The sequence below is a fragment of the Macadamia integrifolia genome, chromosome 9 (assembly GCF_013358625.1).
Source record: "Macadamia integrifolia cultivar HAES 741 chromosome 9, SCU_Mint_v3, whole genome shotgun sequence".
NCBI lineage: Eukaryota > Viridiplantae > Streptophyta > Magnoliopsida > Proteales > Proteaceae > Macadamia > Macadamia integrifolia.
The window spans coordinates 21,956,916-21,969,346 of NC_056565.1; the positions used below are offsets into that span (position 1 = coordinate 21,956,916).

Consider the following 12,431-nt stretch of genomic DNA (forward strand, 5'->3'; position numbering starts at 1 on the left):
ATTTTATAAATGAAAAGTAAAATTGCCGATTTTGGGAGATGTGTAGTTTTTTTTGCTTTCCTCTTCCTCCTTACGCCTTTACCTGAACCAATTCAAGTGTTTTCATGTTATAGCCATGGCTTCCATTCAAGCTGTGCCGAGATGTTCTTGTAGTGATAAACAACTATTTTTTTTATATCGTTTAACATGTGGTTTAACACGTTAATTTGATCAAATTCAATGAGGCTTGTGTTTTGAAAATCAGGACCTAAGTGAAACATTTCAGTACCACTGGTGGTGATATATGGCTTTTTAGCTTTCTGTTGTCTTCCTGGCAATACAGTCTTTATTGGTTGGTGCACTCCATGCAGATCCAAGGCCAATCAATCTCAATAAACTTATGTCACTAAACAAGCCCATTGTTGATTTCAACCATCCAAAATTCCCATTGTATTGCAGTCCTACTGTCTACAATTTCACATCCTTCAACCTTCCCAAAATTTATGGCCCTGCAACACTTGAATTCTACTAAGATCGAAAATTCCTTTGTCATTCGTCATTATCCATCCAATGTTTCATTCTCCTCTGTTTCCATTTAAACCTCCATGACAATGGACGGCTACAATACCTGCACTTGGACATTTACAGGTTTAATAACAGTCCCACAAGTATTTCCTTCATTATGAATTTTTTATTTCAACACATTACAAGCCTCGGCATATGAGTGGTGACAGAGAGGGTTGGGTTGGGTAATTGCCTTGTCCTTGCTAGACTGTGAAAGAGCCTTGTTCCTACACTCCCTGTTTCTTAAAGGGTATGAAATCCTTAGCTTTAGGCTCCAAACTAGGAACAGGTCAGGCAGGTAAATGGGTAAACGTAAATCCTTTGCCATCCCACATTTGAGCAATACTTGTTTTCACAAAGAGAAGGCTATTGCTGCAAATATGATCCACTCAAAGAAGGATTTACAAAAAATGAAAAAAAGGAACTGAGCTTCTTAAATAAAAGCAATCATGCAAAAATAGGTTTATACTATGGGAAATTAAAAGTTCCGCAATGCAGAAAATCCAACTGTTGCATGTGTTACAGCAAAGAAGTGCTAATCTTGTTCATCAAAATAGCCCATGAGGATTGAGCTCATATTAACTGACTAACCTGATTTATGGGCACTTATTTATAATGTTGTACAACCTATACATGAACCACAAGCATAGGCATTATATTCCTTCCTTGTATCAAGGCTTTACAGCTCATAACTTTGGAATTGCTTGTGTTGCCCCCTCTTTTGCCCTTTTGAATTTCCTGAGACTTGAAACTGAGTGAGAACATGTTTCAGAGTTTTCAACTCTATACAAGGATATTGGATTCTAGAACATGCTCAAACTTATGGTTTTCTTTTTAAAGTTTCCACTTTTCATCTGGCTTCCTTTGATTGGTACAAAATATAATGTTGGTGCCATTTCTAGACTGTCCCTTTCTTGGAACTTAAATATATTCCATGAACATCTTTCAATGCCACCAATGTCATTGGGTATCAGGCACTTCGACAACTGCCCCCATGTTTGAAAAATGCAAGCGGGAGCTGTTTCCTTTGCATGTTTTAATGAATTTCAGTTTAGCTACTATGTAGTTTGAAATGAAGGGTTTATGGTTATGCAGTTGACATTTTACATCTAGTTGCTTTACAATCTGAAAAAGTGCATGTGTCTGGAAATGAATGATTTTTCTGGCTTCCCCACTTCATGTATTTCAATCTAAGTTCCCCTAATGGCATTTACGTAATGATTTTAGAGGTAAGAAGTGATTTTGTAAAAGGTCTACCAAACGCTGTTTCTGTTCTTTTTGTTCATGGAACAATTCTAGAACAATTTTACCAAACACTATTTCTGTTCCACCTGAATATTCTCACCACACGGAATCGAAAAAGAACCTTTTGTGAAAATAACATTCTCTTGGAACACAAGTGTTACCAAACGGGGCCTAAGTCATTATGAACTAATTGTAAGAGTTCACCTTTTATTTCTATGGATACACGAGGTTTTTAGTGAATTTAGCATCAATGCAAATAGGACATTTAATTGATGAAGGTTCTGAATTACCTTCTGTTAGACTTTATTTCTGTAAGCCGCATTACAATGTCGTCCTAATCTACCATTTCACACATAATAAAAATTATACAAGTAAACAGAAGTACTAGGATGTCCATTAATAATACTTTTAGCATTTCGTTCAAAAAGTCCATTGGAATTGTATCCATAGTTTTTAAGGCGGTACGGCGACGGAGGAGTTTGAGGGTCTTTCGGAGCGCCTTAGCAATAAGGCGGGCATAAAGCGTCGCCTTATTAACTAAAGCGTGCCTGTGTAATTTGTTTATAAAACCAATCTATTTGGCTCAAATCCTAATTGAATCCTATTACTCATATGTTAAATAAATATTAAATGTTCATATTCATACCAATGTAAGATATTCATTAAGAAAAAAAATCAATAAAGTGAATAAACTAAATTCATCAATCATCAATCATCAATCATATTAACATAAAATATAAATACATAATTATGAAACAAAATTATAAATATAAAGAAAAGAAGACATAAAAAATACAAGTATTTATTATACTTACCTCTATGATGTCAAAATGAGTGCCTAAGCCCTAAGGTCATCCACTATATTTCTACTCCTGTCAAAGAAGAATGAAGCTCACCGCTGCCGGAGCAAAATGGTCGCTTGGATCAGTGGTTTTTCCTTGTTCATTGATTCCTTCTCAAAGCCCTTTCTTAAAACCCTTGACAAAATCCAAACCCTGTTTGTGAATCGTGTTTTTGTTTTATTTGTTTTGGTTATTTTTTGTGGAGTAAAGCTGATCCCATACATCTCAAGTGTTAATAAAACCATACACCTACCAATAAAAAATCTATATTTGGAATCTTCATCAAGTAATTTTAAAATGTGTTTAAAAATAAATAAATAAAAACCCATAAAGCGCCACTTCACATAAGGCGGAGCATTGCCTTACCATCTCTAGACCACATCAGGGTCAAGGCGTTGCTAAGGCGTCGCCTTACCAGCGCCTTAAAAACTATGATTGTATCCCTCAACAAATACATTGTTCTGGGGGGCATTTGCTTCATCTGCCTCAAATGATAGTTTGAAACCTGCCTTCTTGAGGAGAGAAATAGAAACAAGATTACACCTTATGTCCAACATATGCAACACATCTTTAAGGAATAGGACCTTTGCCCCCTTTAGTGTAACCGGGTGAATACCCTCAAAGATATAACAACCTGTTGGTTTACGGCACTAGGCGTGCACTCGATTATAAGGCCTCCTTCGAGTACATTGGCGTTATGCTCAAATCTAAAAATAGAAATTGGCAAACCATGGTATATATAACTCACAGAGGATAAAATTTTGAGGCTGGAAATACAGTGCTACTAGAGCACACTCTTTCTCACTAAATTGGGGGAGAGAGAGAGAGAGAGAGTTATTGGTGATCCCCTCTATTTATAGAGTGAAGACACCTTTTCAGATACACGTCTAAAAGGTTCTGTCTATATGGTTTGCAAGGCTAGGATTAATCTCAATAGAAGATTCAAAGTCGTTGATCATGATCACACCTCTCAGTATATGTGCCTCTTAGTGTAGGCATAACCCTACGTATGGGCATGTCTCTTGTACGTACAAGAAACATGTCTTCATACCCTTCCAAGTGTATAGAGATGCATCTCCTCATAGGCTAATGTGTAGGGTTATGATTATACCACTTTATAACATAAGGGTGTGATTTATCTAAGAGCCATATCTCTTGCCTGTACACCAAGGAATGTGTCTAACTGTCTATACTTAAAGACACCTTTCTCTTCGTTCTAAATACTAGGCCATCCAAAATAAAACACCCATGCCCTGCCTTGCCTCACCTCACTACTTCGATTTACATTAGCTTTTAATTTCCAAATTCTCCATAGATAGTTTCATTAAGCATATGGTCCTGCAATACATAAGTGTCTTTGTTCTAGAGTACGTGAATGGACCACGAATTAGAGGATTTGAAACTACAGTTCCCGGCACTGGTGAGATTAATTATGTCTGATTTTCAGCTTTCTGGATGGCAATCTTTAGTTCCTGTTGAGAACAAGTTGTCAAAGAAGGCGACAATATGATGATGTCTTCCCAGATCAAGCCAGACTTGCTTGTCATGTCCAATTCTGTATAAAGTTCATATATGGATTCTGCATCTTCATTCAACATGCTTACTCTCTTTAAACAGTGTATTTCTTGTTGATCAACCAGCAAATTGTTCTCTCCTTCTTTCCATGCTATCAACTTCAGTTCACCCACACAAAAACACATCATTTAGTATATTTGGATGCATATATAGTTACTGTTTCTAAGAATTAAATTCAGAAACATTTGTTGGTCCCAGTCCCAGGTCCACTATAAAATAGAAATTTGACGAGGATTGATAGGGTTTACCTTAGGTGGGCCTCCCATAGTGTTAGTACAATATAGCCTGGCACCATCAACTAATTGACAGTACCTGGAAAATCCATTTGCAAATCTCTTGTGGGACTTCAACTGGGATTTCACCCTCACAGCTCTTCCCATTTGAATAGCTCTCCTGTAAATTCCCAAAACAATTCCATTAATGATATGTATGACTGTGTCTCTTGGAAATATTCTACTTTTGTCTTTTGAATATAGGTAGGAGAAGAATCTTCCTGATGTACCTGATGCCTCTAACAACGGCTAGATGAGGATCGCACACCACTCCAACTAGTTCTATCCTGTATGGTATTCTCTTCGGTGCTGCTTCTTTGTCTTCTTGCTTTTTTTCATCAGCATCTTCTACTTGTTCCCAATAGTTTTCAGTTACAGTTCCATTGTCAGCAACTTTGTATCCAATACCCATGCGGTAGCGGTGATGATGAACATTCCTGGCCATTGTGATTGTCTGTTCAACGAAAGGTTCCCATGAGAGAGTACCATCCATGATCACATCACGCCCTTCGTTGAGCGCTGTTACCAGGAGGGATGATGCAGCATCAGTGGATGATTGGTGTACCTGCATCACCATCAAATGAAATGATATGTTATTGGAAGTCTTACTATAAATCTTGCCAGATTCTGTGAGAAAGACTATACATATAACATACTAATCACCTATGTCCTACTTATGGAGCCAAGGCCAAGCTTATGGAGCCTACCCATTAGTAGTACTTTCACTGTTTCACATAATTTCTTCTTGATCTTCAACCCCACAAAATTTTAACCATGAATTAAGGGCATAATCATTTTTCAACAAAAGAGTTGAAAGGTGCTAGATTTTGTAGGATTTATTTGTTTCATCAGTGTCTTTTTTTTTTTAAACCGAATTACCAAAATCTTGTATGAACTGATTATTTGGTTTGGTTTGGTTTGGATTTTGAGGTATGAAAATTATTCAATACCCCATAATATACCATGAGGGGTGATAGCTACACGCATGCAAGCACGCACATTATCTCCCCATTATCTGGTGAACACACACTTAGATTTTTTCCCCATTTCATCTCATCAATAACAATTCAGCTTTATCCCAACTTAAATTTGATCAGCTACATGGATTTAATCAACCATTTTGTCTCATCAACTTTAGTAAATCCTCCCTATCCACTTCATTAAAATATCCTAGATCTATTATCTCTCTTTCACGCACTCACTCACTTTCACTGACACTCTCAGAACTCTCTTCCCTTCTCTCTCTCTCTCTCTCTCTCTCTCTCTCTCTCTCTCTCTCTCTCTCTCTCTTACAGCTACCCTTTTTATGCTTTCCCCACCTTCCGAGATAGCTACATAGATAACAGCTACAGCATAAAAGGACTAAAGAATATCCCAAGTCTAAATTTCTCTAAAAATGTGGTAGAGAGAGAGAGAGAGAGAGACCAGTTCAGCCGTTTGCAGCATGTCGTGGTGATGGCCTCTAGAGCTGAGGGCTCTGTAAATGACATCGGTCTCTTTGAACGCATCGGCCTCAACTACAACCGCTTTCTCAGCTACTGCTGCCCAGAAGGAACTGTTCATCCACACACACAAAAAGTCAACAATCCAAACAAGGACTCCAGTTCTCCAAAATAAAAATAAAATAAATCCCAACTTAATATGTCTCATTGATGATGATGTGAACTCTGGGTTTCACTATCAATTGCCGCTTATTGTTCATGGTCTCTAATTAGAGGCAGAAAGAGTGAATGAAGAGATTTTATCTTCACCAAGGGTGGAGAGAGATTGGATATTTTTACTAATTTCATTTTGGGAAAAAGTTTCTATGGGAGAGTGTGCCCCTTGCACCCAGATACAAAGGGGGGAATAACCGATACACTTCTATGAAATGAAAAATAACATCTCTATGAATGTTTTCTCCTGCACTCCCATTGGTCCTTATACACGTGCAAGAACCACATTCTTCCATAGTAAACACTTCTCCTTTCATTTTCTCTAATGAAACAAAGCTACAACAATATTGATCAGCCAATCAACCCAAAAAAGCAGTCTTTCATATTATGTAGAGGTGAGTAGAGAGAGAGTAGAGAAGAGGCAAGTGTGCTCACTCTTTGAGTAAGCTTCTAAGGACAGTGCTCTTGCCAGCTCCCATTCCCCCACCCATAAAGAGGAGTACAGGGCTCCTCTCACCAACAGACGCTGGCACCATCACATCTGTGCATTGGGAATCTTCATTTGATGGGATGCTAATTGCTTTCATCTCCGTCACCAGTGTAGAGAACAATCCGGTCATCTTCAAGTCCTTGGTCACCTTCTCAAATCTCTGCTTCCTGCAGTTCTCAAAACCAATACAAGTTGTAGTTACTATAATTCTTAATAATCAAACGTACCAAGGATTGTTCTTTTTCCCTAATTTTTTTAATCATTTTTTTCTTTAATTTTTCTTTTAAATATTATAATAACAAATGGTGAGTCGTAGTATACACCTTAGGCTCACAGAGCTTTTTTTCCTTAATTATATTATGAAAAAAAAGTTAGGTATACTGCCGATATACCGTAAGTTAGCACTCATTGTGTTTATCTCTCTCTCTCTCTTCCCCTTACGAGGGATCCTACTGTTGAAAATATGTCCATCAAATCTATAAATAAATTGTATATTTGTAATTGTGATTGCATGACATTGACGGGTTATGGTTGTCCATAGGTTTTCACCTTAAATTTTTTCCTGACTACGGGCAGAACTGGGCATTCTATTCATATGGTTATCATATTGTGTGTGCTCATCAATGTTGATTCAGGGACACAAATATGAGTGTACATATTGTGTGTACATTGAATTTGATCACATAGGAATCTTGAATGGAATACTGTCAGTTGTTGAAGGACAAGATTCCTTTTAATACTCTTTTATTGATCTCTAGACCTGAGAGGTCCTTATCGTTGCAGGTAAGTATAATGAGTTTTGGTGTATCACTGGTTGATGTCTTTCGGACTATATATATAGATACATTGGATTCATAATGCTTTGGCTATGGGCGAAAGAGACGTTCAACACGGGATTCACTCCCATTTATTTCAGGAATATCAAGAGAGAGTATCTGGACATGATTGGATGAAATTCCAGATCCGGTTCACATTTTTCAAAATGTTTACAAAATTTTCTCAAAATTATTAATACATATTAATATTTAATTTAAAAATATTTTTGAAACATTTTATGATACTCAATCGGAAGTCCAGATTCTCTGTGCGACATTTCGACAAACCTGGACCATGATAGTTTTATTTTCATGCCTGGAGATTTGTTTTGTGATACTGTTGAGTGGAGAGATTAGATCCATATTTGACTACCACAACTCTAGGAAGAATAAAAATTATATCCACTCATATTGTACTTGTTGGTATATGTCTTTGACTGATAATTATTGACATTACCTGATCGGTAATTATAGTGGATTTTCCCATTAGGATCATACTTGTTCTCAGTACTGGTGGCCAAAGATTGTACGTACAATGATTTCATTATAAGAGAAGTATTTATTATTATTATTATTATTATTATATATAAAATAATTGATATCAGATAAATATGAGCCGATTTAGTGGCCAAAATCGTAAGACGGTGAGAGAGTGAATGTATCATGTTACCCCATATTATGGACACCTCAATCATGAGGTGTTATCATTATAAGCAAATGTATTTGATTATCTAGATAATTGACATCTCAATCATGAGGTGTCATCATTATCTTTTGTTAATTAGAAAAAAAAAAAAATGGCAATCATAATATTAAAAGACACTCTACATTTTTTTTTTTTTTTTGGTTAACCAAGGTGTCTGGGCCAGCTTATGCACACTTCGACTAATCCTCGGGGAAACTAGCACAGCAACCCACCACCATGATCCCCACTTAAATCGTAAATGCACAAATAGGGAATCAAACCAAAGACCATAAGCCTAATCCACACAATTCCTAGTTCGCCCTAACCATCTGGGCAACCCATGGCAACCCATGGGTGGGTATAGAATAAATAAGAAAACACACACACACTCACATAATGCGTACGACAAGGTTCGATCCCACGACCTCCTCCCTTGGGTGCCGACTCCACAAGCCGAAGCTACCACCACTAGGCTATCCTAATGTTCGTGACACTTTACCTTTTAGTTACATAAGTGTGTGTTTTTCTGGACTCTAAGATTAGAAAGCACGGAAACGTATTACGGCATCGACTTCTCTATTATTGTTTTTTTTCTATTGAAAATAATAAAATTAGCTTGAGGTCAAAAAGGGGCTGAACCTAATGAAAATCACTACATGTCTTGATTACAGTACCGAAGAAGGGCTACCATCCCAAGGAAGTGTTACACTTGTGACATTTGAGATAATGATTCTCCCACCCCATGAGATGAAATTTAATTAATTCAAATCTCTATCATAACAAATGATTGATCATGTTTTCTAATATGATTGGAAAAAAAAAAAAATTCTTATTTATTCCTAGACCCTATTATGCTAACATCTACCCCATTAAATGTGAAAAATTCTACCCTAATGATATTCTCATGACCACTATGATTGACCCTGTCCTAGTACAAGGTACACCGCCAAGGCACCAAGTAGAGAATCTCTCCCTAAAATATTGAAATCAGATTTTCTCATCTTTCTGATTATTATTCGTTGTTGCTTCTTTGAAGTCTCCCATGGTGACCCCACAATTCATGGAAGGTTGTTAAAAGGATTCGATTTTTCCATGGCAAGGTAGGGGTGGCAACCACATCCGATGGCCTGGAACACTGGGATATGAACTCTAATACACAGACACACACCTTGAGATGCTTCAGACCGTTAAATGTGCGATGTGCGTTGCCACACCATAGAGGAACCCCATCTATCAAAATGATTATACAAGTGTACTTATAATTAATGTATCTCCTCATGGGAGTCATGGATTGCCACTCGCCTCATCCCATTTGGATAATATTAATTTTTTTAATCTTTTGAGTGGAGCCCTTGGGATTAGGGGTGTCAATTCTTGGCCCGAACCGACTAAATCGATCAGGATCGACCGTTTATAGACCGGCCCGGCTTGGACCGTTTACAAATGATCGGTCTTGATTTTGCTACTTGGATCGTTGGGCACCGGACCGAGACCGGCCTATTGTGCACCGGCCTAACCCGACCCTTTAATGATTGTAGAATACCTATTTTACCCCACAAATTAAAAAGTAAAAACATGTTCACATTTTAAATAATGGTTATATTTGGTATCATTTATTAATTAATTATCATTTTTTTGGGCTTGCATGAGTGGGCCGAAATATAAGAGCACATTTTAAAGAGGGCCCGTTTAAAAATCGGTTAAAGCCCGTTTAACATTAAACATGTCCGTAGCCCGATTAAGGCCCGACTAAAGCCCGATTAAGGTGGCCCGATTATAGCCCGAGGTCGACTGACCGAATATAAAGCGTACCATGCCCTCAATAACTAAGCCCGATTAGTTAAATGGGCGGATATGGTATAGCCTTTGAAAGTCTTCAAGCCCGATTAAGCCCGACCGAAACCAAACCGGCCCGACCGGTTGACACCCCTACTTGGGATAACCATTCCCATGCAAGAATTCTACATCTGCACCTAAAATCATTTTAAATATATGATTTTGCCAGCTAAGAGAAATGCAATTAGAATAAAAAAAAAAAGTATTGGATGATCTACACAAAATTTTTTTTTTTTTGGTGGAATGATCTACACAATTAGTTAGTAATTAGAAGTTGGTTTATCACTACAGACGCTAGCAAACATTTAATTTCGTAGAGAGAGAGAGAGAGAATAATATTTGGAATATTGAGAATCTTTGAATGTTAGATATAATGGGAGCACCTAACACTTTGGATTCTTGTGGATCCAACCCTAAAGTATTCTAACTTTATGAAAGAAGAAAAAATGTAAAGAATCCTCTACTCGTACTTTATGTCACGATATCTCGTGACGAAAGGTTTTATCATGATTACGTGCCAAAATGTCTCTGCACCTAACATCATTATCATAAATATAAAATATCATATCCTTCTGGGCCCACTTTAATTCTTATCAAAATTGCAAGTTTCCAACCTGACAGACTACACGCCCAGCAAGCCACATGCGGAATTGTTACGACAGATACAAATAACGGTAATTTATTATTATTCCCCTACACTTGATTCACATTTACTAAAACTTCCATATTTTTTAATTTTTTATTTTTTTTACTAACACTCCATTGCTTTTTTCTTTTTACATCTCTTTCTCTCATGCTCTTTATAAATACTCAGATTATCCTTCTTTTTCACTTGTAATCTATTAAATTTTGTTCAAAGTAATTAGTTTAAAACATGGTTTGAACAAACCACTTACAAGTTTGGATGATATTGACATAGCTAATGTGTCTTTAAAGATTTAAAGATATTATTTATTTAATTATTTTTTATTATTATTTTTTATTTCATCTTGTTCAATCATCAGGGATAGGGGTGTCAACTAGTTGGGCCGATCCGATTTCGATCGGACTTAATCAGGCTTAAAGACTGTCAAATGCTACACCGTGTCCACCCATTTAACTAATCGGGCTTAGTTGTTGAGAACATGACACGCTTTATATTCAGTCGGTCGGCCTCAGGCTATAATCGAACTACCTTAATCGGGCTTTAGTCATGCCTTAACCGGGCTACGGACATGTTTAATGTTAAACGGGTTTTAACAAATTTTTAAACGGGTCATCTTTAAAATGTGCTCTTATATTCCAACCCACTCATGCAAACCCAAAAAAATGACAATAAATCAATAAATGATACCAATATAACCATTATTTAAAATGTGAACATGTCTTTACTTTTAGTTTTTACTCTTTAATTTGGGGGGTAAAATAGGTATTCTACAATCATTAAAGGATCGAGCCAGGCCGGTGCACAATAAGTCGGTCTAGGTTAGGTGTTGTTCAATCAGTCTCAGTAGGACGCCCGATGGTCCAAGTAGCAAAATCGAGACCGACCGTTTGTAAACGGTCCGGTCCGGGCCAGGCTGGGGCCAATCTATAAATGGTCAGTCCCAGTCGGTTTAGTCAGGTCGGGCCGCGAATTGACGCCCCTAATTAGGCATGTTGTTTATTTATTATTATTATTATTTTTTATCTCATCCATCATCACAAATTTGATAATCTATCTTTTTATCGGTATTAGATTGATATCGGTCTCAGGCATGGTTTTAAGTATCTTCGATACCGATACGATACCCTCCGATACGTATCTTAAATTTAGTCGACTGATACGATACACACTGATACGATACATTGAATTTTTTAAATCATTTTGTATCGATATATATCCTACAATACATACCGATATGCATCAATACACCACTAATACACATCGATATGATACGACATGCCTCGATACGACTCTATGAAAAATATAAAATTGAGGTAAAATGTACATTTCGGTATGTATTGATACGTATCGGTGAGTATCGATACGTATCGATCGATACGTATCGGTGAGTATCGATATATATCGGTAAGTATCGGTGAGTATCGATACGTATTGGCGCTACGGTCATATAATGGCCAATATGGGTAATTTTTCAGAAAAAATTGATTTTTTGAAGGGTTTTTGTTCCAAAGTTGCTGTCAGCCATATTTCTCTCTAACTAAAGTGGAAATCAAGGTTGGGAACAAGGATTTTACATTTATGGGACAACTACAGACCTTGAATTCTTAGTACGATACCCTCAATTTAGTGTTTATGCATAATACATGTTATCAATAGCTTTTTTTAACAAATTCTTTATGCAAAAGTGTTTAAAAAAATGTTTCCTATCCATTTATGTGTGTATCTTTAGCGTATCTTAGTGTATCTCCGATACGATACGATACCCTCCGATACGTATCTTAATTTTGGCCGATCGATACGCCGACCGATACCGATACTTTAATCCTT

The 12,431-nt window shown here is 37.0% G+C and overlaps 1 protein-coding gene across 1 annotated transcript in view; it reads right to left on the reverse strand.

The window, feature by feature from the left end:
- Positions 1–3,921: 3,921 nt before the first annotated feature.
- Positions 3,922–12,431, reverse strand: part of LOC122089353 (calmodulin calcium-dependent NAD kinase-like) — a 12,021-nt gene continuing 3,511 nt past the window's right edge. The window contains exons 4-8 of the mRNA XM_042659010.1: positions 6,568–6,789; positions 5,903–6,032; positions 4,708–5,042; positions 4,454–4,598; positions 3,922–4,303 (exon numbers count right to left, since the gene is read on the reverse strand). Coding sequence (XP_042514944.1) covers positions 4,061–4,303; positions 4,454–4,598; positions 4,708–5,042; positions 5,903–6,032; positions 6,568–6,789 — 1,075 coding nt within the window. The 3' untranslated portion in view covers positions 3,922–4,060. The remainder of the gene's footprint in view (positions 4,304–4,453; positions 4,599–4,707; positions 5,043–5,902; positions 6,033–6,567; positions 6,790–12,431) is intronic.